We start from the raw sequence: 27,084 nt of genomic DNA on the forward strand, positions 1-27,084 counted from the left end.
ACAATTTAGGGAGAATTTCTCATTGTTTTAGAAAGGATGGTCTGTAAATCCCCATGTTTTTCTCCTTAGGTTACAAGATGAGAAGAAAGGTGGTAGCAGTCAAGTTGGCTTCTTTCGATTGGTAATAAAACTATGCTGATTAATGGCATAGGTTTTGCAACTGTGAGTTGTTCAGATCGTGGGGAAAATGTTAATTTTTTAGTCGTATTGGCAGATGATTAACTATAGTGATCAATTTTTCAGTACTAAACTTTGTCTATGTGACAACATGTGGATTAGTAATTAGAAATCTATTGCTGATTAAACACACAAATTCTATCTGGTAGATCAGAAAAGTGTTCTATAGAATTTGTGTGCCTAGTGATCATTTTAGTAAAAAAAAATTGTCACAGTAATCATGTTATGCATATTTATTCTTATGATGCCTTTAGAAGTTCCATACTGTAGGTATTTTCTTCAAATTTGCAAAATGGAGACATTTCTGGGCACAAGCAGATACTCTTCATTATCAATATCAGTTCTGGGAGACAATTTCTACTATTGCTGAATAAGCCATATGGAGAATCTACATGGCAACAGCATCAGGGTCAGTGATTGTTTCCCCCTTAAGTTGGGGATGAAAAGCTAAGAACTAAAGTCAGCTCTTGAGGTAAAGAGAATGAATTAAGAGGCTAGGAAAGAAAGAACATGAGTTAACAATGTAAGAGTTTAATAACTTAGATAATTGATGCACCGTTTATTTCAGTGTTAGTGAGAACTCTCCATTTCAATTAAAACGATTCCCTTAAGACTTGGTGTTGAATACTATTTATCAGAATCTAGTAACTAAAATTAAATAGTCCTCCTACCTCTCCTGCTTTTCACCCATAGATGATCTCTGAATCCTTTGTTTTTCAAGTTTCGATTTTCTTCAAAGACTGACATTTGCCTGATGTCTGTGGGAAGTTTATGTGCACTTCTCCATGGAGTAGCCTATCCAGGCGTGCTACTCATTTTTGGCACAATGACAGATGTTTTTATTGAGTATGACATGGAATTACAAGAACTCAGTATCCCTGGAAAAGCATGTGTGAATAACACCGTAGTGTGGACAAACGACTCCCTCAACCAGAACATGACAAATGGGACACGCTGCGGGTAGGCTGCTATTTGTTTTTACTTTTTTTGCTCATATCTTAGATTGTAATTCAAAATGTGTAAAGAGAACCTTATGGAAGGACCTGGAGTGGTATCTAGCGTGGAGTGAACAGAAACATAAATTTACACATGATTCTATAAATTACTCTGCCCTGAAGTTCTTCTTATTCCAGTGAGTTTTAAAATCCCAACAACAGCAACAAAATACAGAATTGGAAATTGCTCATTAAATACATACCCAAATTTCACACTTTGTAGACCGTAGGCTTGAGGATGACACTATTGATACTTAATATTGTTGGAAGGTGACTCATAAATTTTACTTGGGTCCTTGTCATTTCTCATATCTGAGACTTCCTTTTCCCTTCCTCCCTTTTTCTTTCCTCCTCCCCTCTTTCCTTCCTTCCTCTCTTCTCTTTTGTCCCTCAGCTTCTGTGGCTGTGGCTGATGACCCACTTGACCGCCAGTCTTCTCTCTACAATGGGAATTTCATCATTCCTGTGCTCTCGGACTTGGAGTAGGGGTCACTGGCCTCAATTAGCAGTTGAGCTGCTGTGAAAGAGTGACGTGGTGCTATGAACAGAAGACAGCCATGCAGAATTAGCCAGAGCTCACTGTGCTCCTGTTCTGTCTGTGATAAGCCCGACAGGCTGCCACGTAATCAGTGAGTCTGTAGTATACCCAGGGTTGACTCACTGTCATAGCATGGACTTTGCAGCCTGCCTCATGCTGCCTCAGGGCCAGAACAAGATCATTTTCACATATAAACTCACTCAGGTTCAAGAATCAAGAGCAGGGCCCATCCTGGCTAGAGAGACACTTGGAATGGCTCCCTCAAGTGATTCATATTTTTCTCCAGCATTTAAAAATTTTTCTATAGGCTTGATTCCAGATTATGACAAATCCTTCTAAATTACTGATGTTCTTCCATAATATTTGTTGCTAGCATCTTTCATTCATCTACTCATTCAACCAAAATTTTTGGAACACCAATTATGTACGAGGAAAATGTGTAAGCATAAAGGCTACAGTGGTATCTTATGAGTGATCGTCCTTATCTTTGTGGAGCTCATGTCTAATTGGGGAGACCATCATGAAATCAGTGACCATGCAGATATGTATATAGTTATAAACTGGTTAGCACTTGACAGAAAAGTACAGGACAACATACAATGTACAGAATTATCCTTAAAAAATAAGCCTACTCATAAGAAATAAATTTCCAACATATAATGTGTATATTTCTCTTCTAAATTTGGAAGTAACATAACAATTTGTATAAAAGAGAGGCTGTCTTCAATGATAGTCTTTAAAATATTTTTACTTGCACCATGTAGCTTACGAGATCTTAGTTCCCCAACCAGGGATTGAAACTGAGTCCTCTGCAGTGTAACTGCAGAGTCCTAACCACTGGACACCCAGGGAATTCACAATGACAATCTTTTATTTTCTTTCATTTATGTTGGAGAACAGAAGACCTGAACTGATATTTACAGAGTGATACGACTATAAAATGTGAACTAATCACTTTCCCCTTTGGGAAAAAAATCCATTCAGACTTACATATGTAAAAAGACCCCAGTTGTTAATAACATCAGTCAATCCTAAAGGAAACCAACCCTGAATATCCATTGGAAGGACTGATGTTGAAGCTGAAACTCCAAAACTTTGGCCATCCTATGAGGAGAGTTGACTCATTGGAAAAGACCCCGATACTGGGAATATTGAGGGCAGAAGAGAAGAGGGTGATGAAAGGTGAGATAGTTGGATGGCATCATCAACTCAATAGACGTGAGTTTGAGCAAACTTTGGGAGATAGTGAAGGAGAGGGAAACCTGACATGCTGCAGTCCATGGGGTTGCAAAGAGTCAGACACAAATGAGTGACTGGAAAACAATAAATCAATAACACTCATGAAAGTAAACTCTTCAAGTGAAAGATCCTGAAGTATATCCTATAATGCCTTGAAAATTGGAAATAAATGTTAGAGGGACCAGTATTTGAGACATATTCAAGATAACAAGTGCTCATAAATATTTATTAGATAAACTGAAGAATGAATATGCCCTTAATGTCTGCATTACTGGCATCCGATAGAAAGGATGGCTACCCATTACTCACTGGGCTTCCCAGGTGGCACTAGTAGTAAAGAACCCACCTGTCTCCTATGCTAAAGACATAGATCTTATGGAGGAGGGAGTGGCAACCCACTCCAGTATTCTTGCCCGAAGAAAAGCTCATGGATAGAGGAACCTGATTGGCTCGCAAAGAGTCAGACACAACTGGGGCAACTTAGCACATACCCATTATTCACACTTTATTGATTCTTACTGGGTCATATACTTGAAGGTGAGCAAATCATTCAAAGTAAATAAGGGCTTTCAGAAATTCCTTGGCTTTGGCTGAATTCACATGATACCAAGCATGTAAATAGATATCTGTCCTTTTTAAAAAATTTTTTTCATATGGCTATTTGAAATTGTGTAGACCACACCTTTCTTAGGCCTTTACCAGGAGCTCAAACTGAAGAAAATGTGAGTTATTATGGTCACTAACAAGAATACTGCTAACTGAATAAATGTTTGTTTAGCTTTCATGTGATAAGATCACTGTGAAAATGAACTTGGGTGGGACAGAAGAGAGGCAGGGGATGTTTTCTTACCAGTAAGTAGTGAATGTGCCTCCAAAATTACCCAACTCTTTCACAGATTTCTTTCTTGGAAAAAGTACAACATTAAAAGTACAATGTCTCCACCTACTATAATCAGTGTGCTAGTCTTAGACTATACAAGAAACTCAATGATCTTATCAACATAAACATGCATGTACAATGTAGGAACTGATTTTTCTCTTTCATTATATTGATTTCAACATATCAGTTATCATCCATTTGATGGAATTTTAGGCTGGAGCCTTCCAAATGGCTGAGTGAATAAGACTGAGAAGGATGGCAGAACATTAGGCTTTCTGACTAGCTTCTCAGAATTTATTTGCTCCAAGTAGTCAAATAATAAGGTAATAGAATGAAAGAAGAAAAAAAAAATCACAGTGCAGTTTACTTAAAAAAAAAAAATTCAATTAAAGTGTAAAAACTCAAATGGAAGCTACAAAGCCCTATAACTTAATTGTGGAAGTGACATACCATCATTTCTGCTATTTTCTGTTGGTCACACAGACCAACTCTGGTGTAATTTGGGAGAGGACTACACAGGAGTGTGAATACCAGGAGGCAAAAATAATAAGGGGCTCCTTGGAGGCCGACCCACAGCCATTGGGAAGTTTGTCCTTACCTGCTTGACGTGGATGTGTTGATGCAGAAATCTAAGTCTGTATTTCCTCTTGGATTTCAGTCTATTTTCTTAGCAATATACATTTATCTTATGCACTCAAGTACTATTTTGAAGTTAGACACTGAAGACCAGGTACTTTGAAAAACAGTTTTATCAGGATTTAATTCATATATCATAAAATTCACCCACTTAAATACCATAAAATTCACCCACTTAAAGTATCCAGCTCAGTGGCTTTTAGTATATTCACAGAGCCAATTTTAGAACATTTTTGTTATTTTACTATCACCTAAATTTCACTCCCCAGTTCCCCATCCTCCCCTCAGCCCTAGACAACCACTAATCTACTTTCCATCTCTGTAGATTTGCTTATTCTGGACATTTCATGTAAATAGATTCATACAATATGTGGGCCTTTGTGACCAGCTTCTTTAACTTAGCTTAATGTTTCCAAGGTTCATCCATGTGGTATTAATAGCATAAATTAATACTTCATTTATTTTAATTGCTGAATAATATTTCATTGTATGAATATAATACATTTATTGTGTGGATATAATGTGTGGGTTTATCCATTCATCAGTTGATGGACATTTGAGTTGTTTCCTCTTTTCAGTTATTACAAATGCTGCTACGAACGTTTGTGTACATGGTTTCCTTTGGACATATGTTTTCATTTCTCTTGAGTAGATACCTAGGAAGGGGATTACTGGGTCAGATGTTAATTATACATTTAACCACTTGCAGAATTTCCAGACTGTTTTTCAAAGTGGCTGTACCATTTTATGAGCTTCCCGAGTGGCTCAGACGGTAAAGAATTTGCCTGTAATGCAGGAGACCTGGGTTCGATTCCTGGGTTGGGAAGATCCCCTGGAGAAGGAAATGGCAATCCATTCCAGTATTCTTGTGTGGAGAATTCCATGGACAGAGGAGCCTGGTGGGCTACAGTCCATGGGGTCACAAACAGCCGGACATGACTGGGTGACTAACACTTAACAGGTGTGAGGGTTCAAGTTTCTTCACATTCTCACCAACACTTGTTATTATCTATGTCTTGACTGTAGCTCCATGCATGCATGCGTGCTCAGTTGTGTCTGACTCTTTGCCACCCTATGAGCTGAGATTTCCAGGCAAGGATACCAGAGTGGGTTGCCATTTCCTCCTCCAGGGGATCTTCATGACCCAGGGGTTGAATCTGAATCTCCTGCACCTCCATGCATCGGCAGGTGGATTCTTTACCACTGAGCCACCTGGGAAGCGCTGACTGTAGCTCCAGTAGGCTGAATAATGGCCCCCAAAGAGATCTACAATATTCCTGTGAATGTTACCTTGTATGGGAAAAAGAGTCTATGCAGATATAATTAACTAAAATATCTTGGGATTGGGGAGATTATACTGGATTACCCAGGTAAGCCCTAACTGCAATCACGAGTATTTTTTAAAGAGACGGTTACTAAAAAGAGGCAGAAGGAGATCTGACTTTAGAGAAAAAAAGAGACAAAAGGTGCCTGTAAGGGACTGAAGTGAGGTCCCAAGCTCAGGAACCCCTGTAGCTACCTGAAGCTGGAAGAGGAAGAAACAGATTCTCCTCTAGAGTCTTTGGAGAAAGTGCATCCCCACCAGCGCCTTAATTTCAATCCTGTGAAACTGATTTCAGACTTCTGGTCTCCAGAAATGTGAGAAAGATGGAAATATGTGTAGACATCAAAGGGTGACATAAGGAACCTTTGAATGAAGAAAATATTCTGCTCTTTATTGTATCAAAGTCAACATCCTGGTTGTGATAATGTCCGATAGTTTTGCAAGATGTTACCACTGGGAGAAAACTAGATAAAGGGCATGCATAATCTCTCTATAATATATCTCACAATTGCATTAGCCATTCTGGCAACGTGCTAGCATAGTGTGAGGGTATTCTATAAAGCAGCTTTACCTAGTAATAAATCATTTGTCCATAGGTCAATGTCCCACACATTGAGGAATATGGACCCTTTGATATTTTGGAAGTAGGATATGCATGCATTTCTACCAGTTGGGTTGCCACTGATATTCACTCTAATGCAACAGTTCTCAACCTTCTTGGCACCAGGGACTGATTTTGTGGAAGACATTTTTTCCCCATGGATTGGGTGTGGGGAGGATGGTTTCGAGATGATTCAAGTGTATTACATTTATTTTACACTTTGTTTCTAACCTAATGCTACCACTGAGCTAATGGGAGGTACCCGTATGTGGCCCAGAGGTTGGGGACCTGCTCTAAGGTGTCAGTGCTACTGAGTCTACAGTCCATTAGAACCCCTATGAACCCCTACAGTTCATAAAAACCCTAGTGAAAGGAGAGCTTCTGGCGAGTCAATGGATCTTGTCATAAAGATCTCCTAGGTATCTTCAATGAGAAACCTAAGGCTTTAGTACATCTGAAACCTTGGTATACATTGCTGTTGTTCAGTTGCTAAGTCGTGTCTGATTTTTTGTGACCCCATGGACTACAGTGCACCAGCCTTCCCTGTCTTTCACTATTGCCTGGAGTTTGCTCAAACTCATATCCATTGAGTTGGTGATGCTATCTAACCATCTCATCCTCTATTTCCCCCTTCTCCTCCTGCCCTCAGTCTTTCCCAGCATCAGGGTCATTGAGTGATTCAATTTTATTTATCTTATTTTTCATAAAAAGCAAGTCAAGAATCCTCATATCATCCTAAAATCCTCAAGAATCCTCATATCATCTATTTTACCTTTTCCCTCTAATTGATATTTTTCTCCCCTCTTCTCTCTTTGACAAATGTGTCAGGGCAATCTTAATTTACTCAAGTAGGCATATGTCAGTTTTGCTGTTAAAAAGAAAGACACTCAAATCACCTATAAACTTTATAGAATACTTTCTAGGATTTTATAGTCATGATAGTTTTCCACCATGCAGATGACAAAGAGTCTGATGTGCAGTCAAAGGATCCAAGTCAATCTCCTGTTTTCCTTCCTAACAGTTTTTCTGATAGGCTTGCCCTGTTGTCCCAGAAATATTCCAAAATAGTCTTTAAAACTCTAATGACTCTTCCCAGAATAAATAAAACTGAGTTAATGATTCATCTCTGGGGTGCCTCACGAGTGAGAAGAACCACAAACCACACATGTTCCTATCCACACCCCCCAACAGTGATGCAATTCTCCTGAACTTTGCTCCAGTAAATCCCACAGCTGGGTCAATGCTCGGCGCCCTTTGTCCATGACTGGCAGCTGCATTTTTCATGACAGGCACTCTCTCACCTCTGCTTACATAGTCTGTAGAATAAGTGCATCCCAGGGAATCTAAGTAAAACTTTTTGACAAATGCTCATAGTTTTCTGTTTTGGGGACACACAAATTTTATTTCACAAACAGAAAACTAAGAGCATGCACTCATTTATACATTAGAAATCTTTACTCATCAGTTCCGTTCAGTCTCTAAGTCGTGTCTGACTCTTTGTGACCCCATGACACCAGGCCTCCCTGTCCATCTCCAACTCCCAGAGTCCACCCAAACCCATGTCCATTGAGTCGGTGATGCCATCCAACCATCTCATCCTCTGTCATCCCCTTCTCCTTCTGCCCTCAATCTTTCCCAGCATCAGGGTCTTTTCAAATGAGTCAGCTCTTCATATCAGGTGGCCAAAGTATTGGAGTTTCAGCTTCAACATCAGTCCTTCCAATGAACACCCAGGACTGATTTCCTTTAGGATGGACTGGTTGGATCTCCTTGCATTCCAAGGGACTCTCAAGAGTCTTCTCAACACCACAGTTCAAAAGCATCAATTCTTTGGCACTCAGCTTTCTTTATAGTCCAACTCTCACATTCATACATGACCTCTGGAAAAACCATAGCCTTGACTAGACGGACCTTTGTTGACAAAGTGATGTCTCTGCTTTTTAATATGCTGTCTAGGTTGGTCATAACTTTCCTTCCCAGGAGTAAGTGTCTTTTAATTTCATGGCTGCAATCACCATCTGCAGTGATTTTGGAGCCCCCCAAAATAAAGTCAGCCACTGATTCCACTGTTTCCCCATCTATTTGCCATGAAGTGATGGGACCAGATGCCATGATCTTAGTTTTCTGAATGTTAAGCTTTAAGCCAACTTTTTCACTCTCTTCTTTCACTTTCATCAAGAGACCCTTTAGTTCTTCTTCACTCTCTGCCATAAGGGTGGTGTCATCTGCATATCTGAGATTATTGATATTTCTCCTGGCAATCTTTTTTTTTTTTTAATTAGTTGGAGGCTAATTACTTCACAACATTTCAGTGGGTTTTGTCATACATTGACATGAATCAGCCATGGAGTTACATGTATTCCCCATCCCGATCCCCCCTCCCACCTCCCTCTCCACCCGATTCCTCTGGGTCTTCCCAGTGCACCAGGCGTGAGCACTTGTCTCATGCATCCCACCTGGGCTGGTGATCTGTTTCACCATAGATAATATACATGCTGTTCTTTTGAAACATCCCACCCTCACCTTCTCCCACAGAGTCCAAAAGTCTGTTCTGTACTTCTGTGTCTCTTTTTCTGTTTTGCATATAGGGTTATCATTATCATCTTTCTAAATTCCATATATATGTGTTAGTATGCTGTAATGTTCTTTATCTTTCTCGCTTACTTCACTCTGTATAATGGGCTCCAGTTTCATCCATCCCATTAGAACTGATTCAAATGAATTCTTTTTAACGGCTTAGTAATATTCCATGGTGTATATGTACCACAGCTTCCTTATCCATTCGTCTGCTGATGGGCATCTAGGTTGCTTCCATGTCCTGGCTACTATAAACAGTGCTGCGATGAACACTGGGGTGCACGTGTCTCTTTCAGATCTGATTTCCTCAGTGTGTATGCCCAGAAGTGGGATTGCTGGGTCATATGGCAGTTCTATTTCCAGTTTTTTAAGAAATCTCCACACTGTTTTCCATAGTGGCTGTACTAGTTTGCATTCCCACCAACAGTGTAAGAGGGTTCCCTTTTCTCCACACCCTCTCCAGCATTTATTGCTTGTAGACTTTTGGATAGCAGCCATCCTGACTGGCGTGTAATGGTACCTCACTGTGGTTTTGATTTGCATTTCTCTGATAATGAGTGATGTGGAGCATCTCTTCATGTGTTTGTTAGCCATCTGTATGTCTTCTTTGGAGAAATGTCTGTTTAGTTCTTTGGCCCATTTTTTGATTGGGTCATTTATTTTTCTGGAATTGAGCTTCAGGAGTTGCTTGTATATTTTTGAGATTAATCCTTTGTCTGTTTCTTCATTTGCTATTATTTTGTCCCAATCTGAGGGCTGTCTTTTCACCTTACTTATAGTTTCCTTTGTTGTGCAAAAGCTTTTAAGTTTCATTAGATCCCATTTGTTTAGTTTTGCTTTTATTTCCAATATTCTGGGAGGTGGGTCATAGAGGATCTTGCTGTGATTTATGTCAGAGAGTGTTTTGCCTATGTTCTTCTCTAGGAGTTTTATAGTTTCTGGTCTTACATTTAGATCTTTAATCCATTTTGAGTTTATTTTTGTGTATGGTGTTAAAAAGTGTTCTAGTTTCATTCTTTTACAAGTGGTTGACCAGTTTTCCCAGCACCACTTGTTAAAGAGGTTGTCTTTTTTCCATTGTATATCCTTGCCTCCTTTGTCAAAGATAAGGTGTCCCTAGGTTCGTGGATTTATCTCTGGGCTTTCTATTCTGTTCCATTGATCTATATTTCTGTCTTTGTGCCAGTACCATACTGTCTTGATGGCTGTGGCTTTGTAGTAGAGTCTGAAGTCAGGCAGGTTGATTCCTCCAGTTCCATTCTTCTTTCTCAAGATTACTTTGGCTATCCGAGGTTTTTGTATTTCCATACAAATTGTGAAATTATTTGTTCTAGTTCTGTGAAAAATACCGTTGGTAGCTTGATAGGGATTGCATTGAATCTATAGACTGCTTTGTCTCCCGGCAATCTTGATTCCAGCTTGTTCTTCTTCCAGCCCAGCATTTCTCATGATGAACTCATATGCATGTATGTTAAATAAGCATATTTCTTTGCTTATTTAAGCAAATAAGTTAAATGTTTGCTTTTAACTTATATAAGTTAAAAGCATATATGTTAAATAAGCATATAAGTTAAATAAGCAGGGTGACAATACACATAATACTCATAATACTACATTATACACTGTATCTTTGTAGGTATTTAGTTTTTGAAGAGGCCTCTGATTGTGGATACTTGTATATAAGTTTATGATTTTCTAGATCTTGTTCACTCTGGGGGTCCCCTTAAATCATCATGAAAAATTAGGAATGTGGTAAACACAGACATATTAGTTGGTTTGGAGACTGTCAGAAGGTAGACTAAGGCAGTTGTTTCCTTCCTTTTTAGTATTTTTCAAGTGAAAGAAAAATCTAGAAACAATTGAGTACCTACTATGTGTAAGGTATTGTATCAGGCCTCAGCAGTGAAAGCAAGCAGTCTTTTCTCTCAAGTCACTTGCAGTTTACTAGCAAAAGAAACATGAATATACTCAAAATAAATATATTCAATAAAAATATTGAATAATAGTGCAAAATGGCAATAAAATCTGCCATGGAATAATAGTTTGTTGTGAATTAATAAACTATAATTAAATACTTTGTCTGAATTCAGTAGAGGGAGAGAACAATTCAAACTTGGGTCAAAAGGGAAGGCTGATAGATAGCAGAAAGCTGGTAGAATAAGAACATCTAGGCTAAAGATGCTACTTTCTGATTCTCTAAAGAAATGCACATCTAGTTTGTCTCCATGGCTCAGATGTATCATCAACCAATGTGTTAATTTTCCAGTGACAAAACTTATTTCCCAAAAACAATTTCAGAATCATTTTTTTCTCCTCTTCCTGCCCCTGCCAATTCCAAACCCTGTGTCACAATATGATAGCTGTGATGGAAAATGCTGTATAGCTTTTTTGCCTCCTCACAAGTTCTTTGACTTCAACCTTAGAGATTGTCCTAGAGAGCAAAGCTTTCTGGGCTGTGGTCAGCAGAAAGACTTGGAGAAGAAATTGTTTTTCTCTCCCTATGGGAAGATGTGGCTCAGCAGTAAAGAATCTGCCTGCCAACACAGGAGACGTGGGCCCACCAGGCTCTTTTGACCATGAAATTTTCCAGGCAGGAATACTGGAAGGGGTTGCCATTTCCTTCTCCAAGGGATCTTCCTAACCAAGGGATTGAACCCACGTCTCCTGCATGCTGATTTACAGCACATATCTCTCTACCAGTGCCTTTGCAGACACTGGTCTGGCTTTTTGAAATCCTTCTACAGCTGTGACTGTGCTTTCACTAGTAATGACCACGAGTGAAAGGGGCCTCAGTGGACAGAGCTCTAGGCTGCCATCTAGGGTCCCTTGTCTTCCCACAACTGCCTATTAGTTACTACGCAACCCTCACATCTCTACCTGTAAACACGAAGGAGGTAGGCATGTTTGCTATGATGGGTACCGTGAGGTCTGTTTGGGGATTTGGATTGATTGTAATTCTACACAGATAAAATGCTTTATCCATTTTATTTGCAATATGTACATAACATACAATGCATATATTTTAAATATATAATATGTGTATTTTAAAATCCTCTGTATGCACAAAGCCAGTCTTTGGTAGCTAGATCCTACCTGTAAATCTTACCATTTTTTCCCCTCTTTTGAAGGTTTCTGGACATTGAAGCTGAAATGGTCAACTTTGCCAGTTACTATGCTGGCGTCGCTGTTGGAGTGCTTGTCACAGGATATTTTCAAGTTAGTGACACCTGCCTTTTATTTATAGATCAACATCTGGGTTCAAAGACATGACAGTGAAATGCAAAATGTGTTCTTTAAAGTTATTCAGAAGCCCCAAGGGCTACAGTTTTATTTCAGGGGGATGAAGAGGATGGGAAAGAATTTTTCCTCTCAGCTGGGGAGGAGGATATGGGCACTTGCGTAGAGAGGTAGAGAATAGACATTCAGCTTCAGTGTCTTGTCCTCCCCTGCCCTCCCTGCTTCACTCTCTCTTCTAAACTCAGAAATAGTGGAGGATGTTTTCAGAAAGGGAGGCTGAGTCCCTGTGGAAAGCAGATGTGGGGAATTGGACGAAAGCAAGCTTGACTTTCTTTTTTCTCTTGAATTCCAACCCAAATTCTGTAAACCAAACCCATATTCTAGATTTCAGTTATGGGAGGGCTTGGTGTTATTTAACTCTTACTAAGGAAGAAAAACATTTTATCTTTTGCCTTTTCATGTAGAGAAAATAATAAATTTCCCCTACTCTCCATTCACTTATGAATTCCAGGAAGTTAGTTTTAGTTATAAAGAGAAATGAGTTAATCCTCACCCCCCCACCCCTCCCCACTATCCTGGCACTAAAGCTTTAATGACAGGCTTCTTTTGCTTGGGAGGGAAACTGTAGGCAAGATTCCCTGCTTATGTCATAATTTTTGTCTTACATTTTTCTGAAAATCATTGTCCAAGAGCTTGAAAACTGCAGCATTCATATTAAGTCATTTCAGTCATGTCTGACTCTTTGTGACCCTTTGAACCATAGCCCACCAGGCTCCTCTGTCCATGGGATTCTCCAGGCAAGAGTACCGGAGTGGATTGCCATGCCCTCCCCCAGGGTTGAAAACTTGGCATGCATGCTTATTGGCAGGCCTCTCAGGAGAAAACTTTACTTGGAAGTGGCATGCAAAATTAGTGATTTAAGAGCAATAATTTACTTTTGGTGTGATAAGCCTTCTTTTACACATGAGGAGAGTGATAGTTAATAAGGTTAACTCTGGAAGTGGTCAAGCTGGATTCAAACTCAAGTCTCTGGCTTCCCTGTTCACAGGGTTCCACTTGTCTCCACTCTCAGCTGCAGATGTCAGAGCTTACACCTTAGTTCTGAACAAGAGGCATGTTGTGAATTACTTTCCTTTTTTTTACAGCTGTTCTAGTGAAAGTATTTTCTAATGAAAAGAGAAGGAATTAATGCCTGTTCTTATCACAATGCTAAACATTCCTTGCTCCATTTCCAGATATGCTTTTGGGTAATTGCTGCAGCTCGTCAGATACAGAAAATGAGAAAGTTTTACTTTAGGAGCATAATGAGGATGGAAATTGGATGGTTTGACTGCAATTCAGTGGGAGAGCTGAATACAAGATTTTCTGAGTAAGTGGCTGGTAGGATTTTTTTCTTTTTGGCCTGCACCACAGGACATGTGAGATCTAGTTCCCTGACCAGGGATTGAACCTGTGCACCATGCAGTGGAAGCATAGAATCTTAACCACGGGACTGCCAGGTAAATCCCTGGTAGGATGTTTTAATGGATGTGTGATTTTTCTCTAATGAAACTTTTGTTTCTAAATTAATGACAATTGGAGAAACATTTTCAGTTCTTTTTGCTGCATTTTGTCTAAGTTGGGCTTTTATAGGTAGCATGACTTTTTCATAGATAATGGTTTATTAAATATAACTATTAAAAATTGAAAGCTGGGATATGACAGTTTGGTTTGTAGGTCCTGGATTAAAATATTAGAAATGAAGTATTATGGAAGACAGTTTAAAAGAAGTAGGGTCATCTGGCCTTGAAAGGAGAAACAGGGATGTCACAATCTATGTCCCCATAAGGAAAACAATGCAATCAGAATGAATGATTAATATCTTGTTTTGTCTGTTGATGTAATTTCTGCACATAAAAACAAAAGCAAAAAATTCAAAATAGTTTGAGAAAGATTTAAACTGAAAACTGGAAAAAAAAAAAAAAAACAAAACCTGAAAACCGAATTTAAATCCAGTTTATTTCTAAATACTTTGTTGTAGTTTAGTCACTAAGTCATGTCCTACTCTGTGTGACCCCCTTGGACTGCAGCCCGCCAGGCTCCTCTGTCCATGGAATTTCCCAGGTAAAGTACTGGAGTGGGTTACCAAGCCCTTCTCCAGGGGATCTTCCTGATCCGGGGATTCAACCTGCATCTCCTGTATTGGCAGGCGAAATTTTTTACCACTAAGCCACCCACAAAGCCCATACCTAAATATTAGTTTGGGTCATTAATAGTACCCCTCAACCCCGTGTAATTTTTGAATGATCCAAGCCCTGAGTAATGAGAACTGTTGAATCTTATTGAAATTTGAGGTCCCGTGAAAGATAGTTAGCAGTGTAGTGACAATAAAAGCAGATTGAATATCGGGATCCCTAGTCTCCAGCACTGATTCTGCCTTTACTTATTTTGACTTTGAATAGATACTTATCCTTGTTAGAATACAATTGTCTAATCTCCATGTAATATCTTAGATCCTTTTGCTATTAAGTCCTGACCCTTGTTTGCTCCATCTGGACAAGAGATTATGGAAAGTTTGCAGGAATATGAATTTAAAGTAATTATTGTCAACCAATACTCTGGAGCACTTACCCTGTGCAAGGCGTTAAGGTATACCACAGAACTCCTGATCTCAAGGAACTTACATGGCAAATAATAAGAGCTAATATATATTGATCACTTACAATATGCTAGGCACTGTTTTACATACTTAACATATATTAACTAATCCTCATTGCTACCTATTGAGGTAGGTTCTGTTATTATCCACATTTTATAGATGAGGAAACCGAGACACAGAAAGATTAAGTAACTTGCCCGAGAAGAGCTTGTGTTTAAATTCAGAGCCTGGCTCCAGAGTCAGGACTGTTAACCACTCTCCTATACTACCTATAAGCAGGAAGCAATAATAACATACACATACAGGAAAACATGTATACAGATTAATTGGAGGCTTCCCTGACGGCTCACCAGGTAAAGAATCTGCCTGCAATGCAGGAGACGCAGGAGACACAGGTTAAATCCCTGGGTCAGGAAGATCCCCTGCAGGAGTAAATGGCAATCCACTCTAGTATTTCTTGCCTGAAAAATCCCATGGACAGAGGAACCTGGTGGGCTATAGTTCAGTGGGTTGCAAAGAGTCAGTTATGACTAAACCACTAAGCATACACACAGAGATTAACCACATTGCTATGGAAACACCGGGAAGAAGATAATACTTCTTCCTGGAGGATTATGTAAATTTTTATGAAATAGGTGGTATGTGAGTAGAACTTTGAGACTAAAAAGATTTAGCATATATAAAGGAAAGAAGGGTTCTTTATGTCAGACCAGGATGTTAGCTTTCAGTTCAGTTCAATTCAGTCACTCAGTCATGTCCAACTCTTTGCAGCCCCATGGACTGCAGCACACCAGGCTTCCCTGTCCATCACCAACTCCCAGAGCTTGCTCAAACTCATGTCCATCGAGTTGGTGATACCATCCAACCACCTCATCCTCTGTTGTCCCCTTCTCCTCCTGCCTTCAATCTTTCCCAGCATCAGGGTCTTTTCCAATGAGTCAGTTCTTTGCATCAGGTGGCCAAAATATTGGAGTTTCAGCTTCAACATCAATCTTTCCAATGAATATTCAGGACTGATTTCCTTTAGGATGAACTGGTTGGATCTCCTTGCAGTCCAAGGGACTCTCAAGAGTCTTCTCCAACACCACAGTTCAAAAGCATCAATTCTTCGGTGCTCAGCTTTCTTTATAAGTCCTACTCTCACATCCATACATGACTACTGGAAAAACCATAGCTTTGTTAGCAAAGCAATGTCTATGCTTTTTAATATGCTGTCTAGGTTGGTCATAACTTTTTTTGCAAGAAGCAAGTGTCTTTTAATTTCATGGCTGCAGTCACCATCTGCAGTGATTTTGGAGCTCAAGAAAATAAAGTCTCTCACTGTTTCCATTGTTTCCCCATCTATTTGCCATGAAGTGATAGGACCGGGTGCCATGATCTTAGTTTTTTGAATGTTGAGAAAGAAAAAGAAACAAATAAGATGGTTTCCAAACGCCTTTGCCTATGTTGAGTGAACATCAGTTGGGAAAACTGGATTAAAGGCAAACTCTCTTGGCTATGAGGGGAGAGGCTTAATGACCTTCCACACTACAGCAAATTTTCCAAGACATGAGAAGCTACTAAGTTTCCCAAGGGCAATGGGATACAGAAATGGAAACATTTAGAAAAAAAAGGTTAAACTTTCTGGGCAAGATATTTGAATTGATCAAATTCAGTTTTAGTGATCAAAGCCTCTTTTGTTTCTAGTGATATTAACAAGATCAATGATGCCATTGCTGACCAAATGGGTATTTTCATTCAGCGCATGACCACAAGCATCTTTGGGTTCCTGATGGGATTTTACCAGGGTTGGAAACTGACCTTGGTTATTATCTCTGTCAGCCCTCTCATTGGGATTGGAGCAGCCATCATTGGTCTGGTAAGAATGTCTTCTCACTTCTTTCCATGGGAAAACCTTTGCACTGAGAAACAGCCAAAAATGTGAAACTTGTTTCCCTTCTCCTGAGTGTGTTTAGTTAACATCATTACCACTATATTCATTTATTTTGTTTGATTATTACTCAGTATCAAATAACATTTCATTATTAAAGGTGACTGTTTTAATAACATACATATTATTATATTAGTAATATTAAAAATGTGCTTAGACATTCAGTCATGTCCGACTCTTTGTGACCCCATGGACTGAAGTCTGCCAGGCTTCTCTGTCCATGTGGATTCTCCAGGCAAGAATACTGGAGTAGGTTGCCATGGTCTCCTCCAATAATAACTGTATTAACTGGACATTTACTATTTTGCCAGGCATTATTAGGAGCTTCATGGACATGATCTATAATTTTACAACAATCTTATAAGGTATTAATGCCATTTTAAATATAAGAAACGGAGGCTCAGAGAGGTAAAGGGACTTTTACAGAACTGCACAGCCAGCAAGAGACAGAACAGGATTCGAATTCAAGGAAGCCTGATTCCAAATCCCCACCCACTGTCTAGTATACATATGGCTTCCGTGGTTTCCCAAGTTTAGATGCTTCCCTCAGAAAGACCCAGCAAATATACCTGCATCAGTAACAAGCACATACAAGAGATTTCTGCAATCACATTGTGTTCTCCATCCCATGTGATCAGTTTCAGAGAGGTATCTGACCCATTCAGAGAAGTATCCCAGTCAGTTTCCATTCCCCAGGTATGCAAGTCAGGAAAAAGTGTAGGAGTAGGAACTTAGGGTCACCCCCCAAAAAACACTCCCAAAGGTTGAGAAATTATTTCATTTTACTTTCAGAGCAGTCATATGAGATAACACATCATGGGATCTGGCACACTAATAATTTGCTGTAAACGAGAATAGAGTTTGAAAAACTGCACATATATTCACATCACTCAGCAACAGGTACCAATCTCCATGACTATATTTTCTAGCAAAATATTCTCTACCCTCCACTGGCTATATTACTCAAACACATCCCAGGTAATATAGAGTGACAATAGTAAAGAGCTCACTCTACTTAACTAGGTCACCACCTGGCTCTATCACTTGGCTCAAGAAAAATATGTTTAATCTGTGAAATGTCAGTTTCCTCCTTGTTAAAATAAAGTTAATACCCCACAAAGTCATTGTGATGACTCAAGGCATTATCCATGTTATGCACTTAGCACAGCAGCAGGCACAGAATTAATTGCTAAACAGATATTAGCTTTTATTTTTTTCTCAATCTACTGAATCATGCAAGCCTTACAACAGTTTTTCCTATCAAATGCTTTCCAGTGGCACTCCAGGAAAACCTCAACTTTTCCAGAGGGTTGTTGGGGACTCTGCAAACATTTGATTCAGCATTTTCCCCCTCTAAATGTATTTGATCTCTTACTTCAAACCCACCATAGATTAATAATCACCCTCAAATGGCTCATGTGTCACATTTTAACATGATGGAGACCAGTAACATAGCCTGGCTTACTTGGTCTCAAATAGGCTCAAAGCACAGTTTCTCTTGTCATCTCAGTGACCATATTTCAACTTCTTGTAAATGTGTCACCAATTTGGAATGTTGTAGTTCTGCACTGGTTTCTTCTTGAATTCAGGTCTGTGCATGTTTGTGTAAAATGATGTGAGCAATTTTACAAAGCTCAACTCAAAAGCAGAACAGAAAAAGGTAGAGGGGGCAATATATGACATATTAGAAATGATTGTGGGTCTTGTATGCCTTTTCTGACTTTTATATTTACTGTAGGAAACATGGTACTGCCAATATGCATCTTTTAAGCTCCTATATCAGTTTAGCTGGGGTATTAAGAGATTCTTTAATGTGATTTCCTGGTGGCTCAGATGGTAAAGAATCTGCCTGCAATGCAGGAGACCAGGGTTTGATCCCTGAGTTGAGCAGACCTCCTGTAGAAGGGAATGGCCACCCACTCTAGTATTCTTGCCTGGAAAATTCCATTGACAGAGGAGCCTGGCAGGCTACAGTCCATGGGGTTGCAAAGAGTTAGACACAGCTGAGTGACTAACATTTTCACTTTTCATTTTACAATAAAAACTGATAACATTTGCAGCTACTTAATTTTCTCATTACTATGCTACCTATCAGCTTCTCTGGTGGCTCAGTGTTAAAGAATCCGCCCACCAATGCAGGAGACACAGGTTCAATACCTGTGTTGGGAAAATCCCTTGGAGAAGGAAATGGCAACCCAATCCATTTTTCTTGCCTGGAAAATCCCATGGCAGGCTATAGTCCATGGGGTCTCAAAAGAGTTGGACACAACTTAGCAACTAAACAACAACAACATGCTACCTCTATATATTTCAGAAGTAGATTAGAAGAGGATTGTGGTAAAAACTGCAGTGGCATCCATACTAACCAAATTCAAATTTTAATGTTGACAAAAATATTCTCACTTTCCTTTATTGTTGCCTTTTCAGTCTTGTGAAATAAATATACTGGAATAAAATACTACTTGTATGCTAAAATTCTAAGATTTTGTTTGATAAGAGTTTTGTTGCTAAAAGTTTGGAAAAACTTGGAATATAAACTCCCTTAGTCTGGGTACCATATATATTTTTTAGATTTCTGAGTCAGTTACTCTTTCACAACATTTGCTTTCTCCCCTTCTTGTTTCTTAACCTGTGTCAGGGAATTCTTCAGTGGTTGATTCTAACTAGGACTCAATTCAAGTCCAATTTTAGAAGAAGTAACTTGTTTAATATTAAGTGAAGTCTTTTTCTTTCCTTTTGTGAAAAGCAAACCTAGTTAGATGAACCCCTATGGTAGAGTCAAAGTTGTGTAGTATTTATCTGAAGTTTTCTCGTTTGGAATTACCTCTGCATATCATATCATGTGTTTGGCTGCTCAGAACCTCTTTCTTATTCTATCTTTTAACCAATATGATGCCTCTATGGGCCGTGGTCTTTGTATCTGGTATTTGTAAACTGTAACATGGCCTTTGGCCAATAGTAATGAAATGTGACAATTTGACTTGAAAACATCATTAATATGATGACTGAAATGCTGTGGTCCCACAAAATGCTCTATTTGGGACTTAATCTGTGAGAGGTTTTTTGAAGCTGACTTTTAATGGAATTATTTTGATATGTCAACAAACATCCATGAATGAGGCTTGGTGGTGGTACTGGTTTCGTTGCTAAGCCTTATCTGACTCTTTCGTGATGCGGTGGACTATAGTCTGCCAGGCTCCTCTATTCCTGGGATTTACTAGGCCAGAATATGGGGGTGGGTTGCCATTTCCTTCTCCAGAGGATCTTCCCAATACAGGAATGGAACCTGAGTCTCCTGCACTGCAGGTGGTCTCTGGCATTGTTGGTGGTCTCATGCATTGCAGGTGGCCTGCATTGCAGGCAGATTCTTTACCGACTGAGCCACCAGGAAAGCCCAGATGAGGCTTAACATGGCTCAAACTTGGACCAAATTCTTTCTTTGTTAAACACTGTTCCAATAGGAATCTAGTTTTGTCTTAAGCCATACCACATGCTAAATGAACCACTGAGGGACAAGATGACTTACCTAATTAATCTGGTCTTCACATTTTATTTTCTTCTTTTGGATTTCAGAGTGTGTCCAGATTTACCGACTATGAATTAAGGGCCTATGCCAAAGCCGGCTCAGTTGCTGATGAAGTCATATCATCTATCCGAACAGTGGCTGCTTTTGGTGGTGAGAAAAAAGAGGTTGAAAGGTTAGTTAATTGAGGGACTTCCCTGGTGAATCAGTGGTTAAAACTCCGAACTTCCAATGCTGGGGCTGTGCGTTCTACCTATCCCTGGTCAGGGAACTAAGATCCCACATGACTCGCAGCAAAGCCGAAAAATAAAATAAAAAGGGTGTAAGAAATAAAAAGGAAGAAAGAAAGAAAAGCTAGTTAATTGAAATGTCTGACATTTCCTTGGAGTTTGTTGATCTGCACACTACCCTGAATCTTCCCCCATTTTGTATAAAGTGGCAGATTCACCTTGCTATGGTACCCACAGGGAGCTTTTGTTCAAGAAATAGCTAAGCAAAGTAATAAGATTGGTGAAAACACTTACAAAAGACTCCCAAATCTTTAGCTCTGTGTTTTTGAAGATGATGTAGTTGGTGGTTTTTAAAAAGTCATTTTAGTTTGGATACTTACTGCAAACTCTGATGATGATGTGTGTATACACCCCACACACACTTCATGCCAGTCTAAACCACTGTCTTCTGCCATTAAGGAAAAGCCTACAAGATTTAAAATGCAATTCTGCACATTTTTATTGAATAGCTTTTTATTCAATGTGTTTTACTTAGCTACTGTATGCTCATTTGAAGTCCAAGATTTCCATTCAATCAAAAAAAATTTGACATTGATATATTATAGACCATCATTCTAGGAGATAATAACTGTTAATGAATATCAAAACCTAAATGGCCAAAACAACACAATTGTTAAAACTTTGACTTTGTTTATTTTTCCATTTATTTAGTATTTATTGAGTGTTTATCAGGTTCTAGGTACTGATTCTATAAAATAGCCACCAACTTAATTAAACTCTTATTTCATATGTTGTAGATCTAGCATGATCACATTCTCAGTTGCTACCAAATTCACCAAATGAAAAATAAAATAGGATTTACAATATCTAATTATCCTGTTTTCTTTTTTCTCTTTTGCTTCTTTTGGTTGTGGAAAAATAAGCTTACCTTATTTCTCATAAAAAATTTCAATAGCCCATTTCCTCCACCATGAGAGGTATTATCTTTCATACCATATGACTTAATAAAAGAATTTAAACTCAAATAGTGTTGCAGTGAAAAGTAAAGAAAAGGAATGAGTTCTTTTCTTTTTCTTTCCTGAGGACAAGAAGATAAAGAGAACAGTGAGAAGACCAGAACATTCCTAGTTTTTTTTACTTTAACTGTTTCTAACTCTGCGTATCTATAACTAGGTTTGCTTTTCCGCTCCCTTACTCTGCAAGAGTTGCATATCACACCTATTATCCTTTGCTTACCTTTGCAACAACCTCTTCCCCTTGTAGCTCTTCTTTTTACATATCAGGAAGAAGGCCACAGAGCCACGGAACTGCCAAACTCAAATACTGGGTTATTGACGCTAGCATATGTTTCTGAACAAGATCCTAACACCTTTGTTTCTCACCACTGGCTCCTGACTGCAAGCCCTCATCTTACATAAGCCCCTAGACTCCTCATGGAGGGGGTCACAGTTCTTGAGGCTTGAGCCTACTATGTTTCTCTCTCTGCCGGCTGAGAATTAAAGGCAGCTTTCTATGTCCTCCAAGCTCTGTCTCTGTATTTTCTTATTCAGCTCCAGTTGGCAGATAAAGTGACGATTTTGGCCAGCAACAACAGTACTGGATCTCTCATGTCTAAATCTTTTTGTTGAAAATTCTTTTCTCCTGGGGGCAAAACGCCCCATCATACTCATCCAAGAAGTCATCAACTGTGAGACTTTCTTATGCAACATCTATCATACATTGTCAATGTCAGCTTGAAACAAATTTTAAGAAACTACACAGATATGATTATTTTCTTTCTCTACAGCTGCTCTGTGTTTGGAGTGATTTTATTATCATTGATTAAAACCACTGCATTGTGGCCTGTTATAAACATTTTACCTTAAGCTGCTGTTGCTAAAATAGACTCAAATGTTTTCTCTTCACAGGTATGAGAAAAATCTTGTGTTTGCCCAGCGCTGGGGAATTAGAAAAGGGATAGTGATGGGATTCTTTACTGGATTCATGTGGTGTCTGATCTTCTTGTGTTACGCGCTGGCCTTCTGGTACGGCTCCAAACTTGTCCTGGATGATGAAGAATATACACCAGGAGCTCTTGTTCAGGTACTTCCATCTTGATGACCTAGACAGAACATTTCCTGCCTGTATCTTGGAAAAGTCCACAGAGAAGGCATTTTGTTTATTCCATTAGTGTCTGAGAGAGGACAGCCTCGGTGATTTGATGGAGTCCATCTGCCGATACAAGCAATACTTATGACTTTTATAGTAGAGGGATGTTGAGCACTTGAATTGATAAGATTCGCAATTTAATGCTTTTCAATCAACGGAAGATTCTATAGCTGTGAAACAATGATTTTTCTGAGTCCAAAAGATAATATGCCATGAAAATGGAAAGTCAGGGATCTCTCAGCTAAAAATTAACAGTTTATGTGGTTGAGCTTAATAATAGCATGAGATATGTGCTGGACATAGTTGTGAAATAAAATGAGTTACTAAAATATGAAGCCAATAATACCCTCAACTGAACAGGTAATACAGGCGTATTTTATTTCTCACTTGCACTGTAGCCAAGCTATAGCTAATGCCTTGGCTACTTTAATTTCCAATATCTTTTCAGTTGTTCTTTCAAGAATTAATTATTGAGCATCTACTATATGCCAGATTCATACAAAGTGATTCAATAGTGAGCAAAAGAAGTGTGATCTTTGCCTTGATCGAATTTACAGTTCAGTGGGGGCAGGTTAGCAATAACTAAATAATCACATCACTGTGTAATGACAATGGTATTATATACTACAGAGGACAGAGCCCTCGACTGTGAAGAGCAGGGTAACCAGGTGTGGCTGGGGTCAGGGAAAGCTCTTCCTCTTGCTTGCTATCCCCAAATCTTCCCGCCCTGCCACCTTTATAGCTCCTGTCCTTGTTCAAATTCTTAACTGGATGGCACTTCCCCAGTCAGGTGTTCTATGATCATCCAATCTTTTTGTTTTTTTTAAGTGTTAGCCTTTTCTTGGGGCTTCCATGATGGCTCTGTGGTAAAGAATCTGCCTCCTAATGCAGGAGACCTGGGTTTGATCCCTAGGTCACGAAGATCCCCTAGAGAAGGAACTGGCTACTGTCTCCAGTATTCTTGTCTGGGAAATGCCAAGGACAGAGGAGCCTGGCAGGCTACAGTCCTTGGGACAGTATGGGATCTTTAGTTTACAAGGCTTTTATTTATTATTATTTTTTGGCTGTGCCCTGTTGCACGTGGAATCCTAGCTTCCTGACAAGGGGCGGAACTTAAGTTCCTTGCAATGGGAGCTCGGAGTCTTAACCACTAGAACACCAGGGAAGTCCAGTCATCCTATCTTTTATTCTCTTGCATGTCTTTATGAACTTTTCCTTTAGAGTCCTTGAATGCATCTAAACACTTGCATTTACTTATATTTGTTCCAGTTCATTCCCAACTTCACACAGTAAGCTCTATGAGGTCAGGGAGATAAAGCAAGAAATATATGTTTCATTTGACCTATTAATTATTCAATAAAGTATATTAATTTAAAAGGCATGCAAGTGGTTTCATATAAGATTTAAAACAAATTGGTTCCAGATTCTTGTAGGACAGGCATAAATTAAATAACGCAAAATACCAAAATCTTGTATACCAGAAATTTGCTAGCCAGAAGACTGCAATTTGAAACCTACTGCTTTTGTACAAATACATATCTAGGGAAAGTTGAATAGAAATTTTATTTGCAAATAGAAATGATTATTAGAGGTCAGGCCATAATCATTCTAAGCCACTGACTTTATTTCATTAAGAACCTGATAATACACTAAGAATGACTTTTTAAAAATATATTTATTTATTATTTAGCTGCACTGGGTCTTAGTTGTGGCACATGAACTCTTAGTTGCAGCATGTGGGATCTAGTTCCCTAACCAGGGGTTGAACCTAGGTCGCCTGCATTGGGAGCTTGGAGTCTTAGCCACTGGACCACCATGGAAGTGCCATTAACGATGACTTTATAAATTTTAGTTTTTTCTTTTAAAGATAAACAGTTGGCATCACTTGAACTTTGTTTAAAAAAATTAAATATGATGAATCACGTTAAAATGTTTTGTAAACCTTAAAGGGATAGCATAGATGGAAAGTGTTACTATTAATTTAAGCACTTACTTAATAACTTTAATACAGCTTTGCACATTTGAAAAGCCAGTGAAACTACTGCAGGTCTAAAATCTGACTGTAAAGTCTTTTTCTTTATTGACCTAATAACTCTTAAGAACTTCTAGCTTTACAGAACTAGAAATACCTGTAGTTTACTTCAGTCTCAGCAGCTTGTATCTGCTCATTCTGCAGAAAGGCATTCATTGAGAAAAGACATTCTTCTTATGCTTCCTTGACTGTGAGTAGAGGAGAGAATTGTTCACAAATAACAGTTTCAGAAGGAATAATGAGAAAATGGTAAATTGAAAATACATAATTTTAGTTGGAACCATTGAATTAAAAAAAAAATCCTTGGTGAATCTCTCTAGAAAAGATCCAATTTTATGGTTTTGTTAAAAGAGAAATTCAGGCGTATTAAACTTTTTAGGAGTTTATTTGAGCAAATATAATTCCAGTTGGGCACATTAAACCAGGAGTAGCTAGAGGGGTTCTATTAATAGAAGTTAGGGAAAAGACTTAAACAGAGAGGAGAAGAGGAGGAAGCAAAGCCAGGAAATTATTGGGCTGGCTGTAGCTTAAGTAATTGCCTTATTTTGTTGTTGTTTTAGTTGCTAAGCTGTGTCCTACTCTTTGCCACCCCATGGACTGCAGCACATCAGGTGATTAGATAGCATCACCAGTTCAATGGACATTAGTTTTACCTAACTCCGGGAGCTAGTTGCCTTATTTGGGAAAGCCTCTTTGGCTGTTTGTGATTTAGCTTTGTCCTTAGGTTTTGATTTCTTAGCCTTGAGGCATTCAGGCTTAGGTTTTGGTGGCTTACATAAGCTGCTAAGGCATTAAGGCTACTTCAGTCTAATGGCAACCTTGTTTAACTCATTTAACAAGTTTGCACCTTGAAGTTTCCTGCCCAGTGGATTATAGGTTACTGTATACCTTCTATAAAGAATTCATTCTCTCAACTGATATTTCTTGAGTACTTACTATGTGCAGACATGGTATGTAATATGTCTCTAACGTTTAATCATAAGTTACTAAACTTACCTCTTACTCCTTGTAATATCTTAAGAAATTTTTCTTTGGGAAGATGAGAGACATTCTTTAACAGTATAATCATTGGTAAGCATTCCCTTTCTAGTTCTTCCTCTTTCTTTCTCTTGCATGTGCATGCACTTTATTGGCCATGCTCTGAGCTGCAAACTATTAAGGCTGAGTTTGCAGGAGCTGAGTGTTTTTAATCCACTAAACTAATTAACAATTAGGTTAATCTAACACATTTTGTGATGCACAAAATCATTATTGGCTGCATGGTAATTGGGCCTAAATGGTAAGTAGTTCACATAAATGGCTGTAATTAGTATCACTTGTACATGGACAAAAACCACACTCTGTGATCTATTACAAAAAAAGATAAAAGGGAACTGAACTGAATGGTGCTGAAGTCTGCTCTTTCATGCCCCTTTTAAGTTTCAGGACTCAGTAATGAAAAAGTAACAGCAGTAATAGAGAGGAGCATTATTTAGTGTATACAAGGTGTCAAGTACTGAGTGAAGTATTTAGTATAATTATCATGTGTAATATTCACAATTTCACTCTGTAACTGATGCCATTATGCCACCACTTGAAAATGAGTTGGAGCCACGAGGTGAGAATTATATGCCAAGTAGCAGAAGATGGGATTTGAGCCCAGATTTCTGCGATTCTGCGACCCGACCCATTAAGTACTGTTTTCCTGTTTCTGAATCTCTTCCAAAGGGTCACAGATTCCATTTTATTTTATTTATTAATTGAAGTACAGTTGATTTACCATGTTGTGTTAGTTTCAGGTGTATAAGAAAGTGATTCAATTATACATATATACATATACATATATTCTTTTTCAGATTCTTTTCCATTATAGGTTATCACAAGATATTGAATACATTGATAGTTCCCTGTGCTATGCAGTGGGTCCTTATTGTTTATCTTTCTATATATAATAGTTTGCATCTGCTAGTCCCAAACTCCCAATTCATCCCTCCCCGACTCCCCTCTCCTTTTGTAACCACAAGTTTGTTTTCTGTGCACAGATCCCCTCTAAAGCATAGCGCACCCTCAGATACACTGTTCCTCAGAGGCTTCTTTTGCCCACCTTCTTCCCACACTACTGTTTACAAGGCTAAAGAGTGTGATATTTGGAATGAGAGATGATGGTCTACCAGGAGATGTGCTAGCTCCTGCAATGGTATTAGTGCCTGCAACGCAGGAGACCCAGATCGGATCCCTGGGTTGGGAGGATCCCCTGGAGAAGGGAGTGGCAACCCGCTCCAGTATTCTCATCTGGAGAATTCCATGGACAGAGGAGCCTGGTGGTGGATGGCAGAGGGGGTGGATTGCAGAGTCAGACACAACTGAGCAACTAACACTTTCACTTTCTGTCTGTCTCAC

General features: G+C 38.9%; 1 protein-coding gene across 3 annotated transcripts in view; it reads left to right on the top strand.

Annotated features, from left to right (window-relative positions):
• Window positions 1-27,084, top strand: part of ABCB11 (ATP binding cassette subfamily B member 11) — a 102,574-nt gene that overhangs the window by 22,567 nt on the left and 52,923 nt on the right. For 2 of the 3 annotated variants that reach the window (XM_043894851.1, XM_043894849.1), the window contains exons 4-10: window positions 70-121; window positions 899-1,137; window positions 12,096-12,183; window positions 13,440-13,573; window positions 16,529-16,700; window positions 20,346-20,470; window positions 22,433-22,607. In XM_043894851.1, the coding sequence (XP_043750786.1) occupies window positions 70-121; window positions 899-1,137; window positions 12,096-12,183; window positions 13,440-13,573; window positions 16,529-16,700; window positions 20,346-20,470; window positions 22,433-22,607 (985 nt within the window). Of the gene's footprint in view, window positions 1-69; window positions 122-870; window positions 1,138-12,095; window positions 12,184-13,439; window positions 13,574-16,528; window positions 16,701-20,345; window positions 20,471-22,432; window positions 22,608-27,084 lie in introns of all 3 variants that reach the window. The other variant, XM_043894852.1, reaches the window with a different exon arrangement.

This window comes from Cervus elaphus, chromosome 33 (genome assembly GCF_910594005.1).
Source record: "Cervus elaphus chromosome 33, mCerEla1.1, whole genome shotgun sequence".
Classification (NCBI taxonomy): Eukaryota; Metazoa; Chordata; class Mammalia; order Artiodactyla; family Cervidae; genus Cervus; species Cervus elaphus.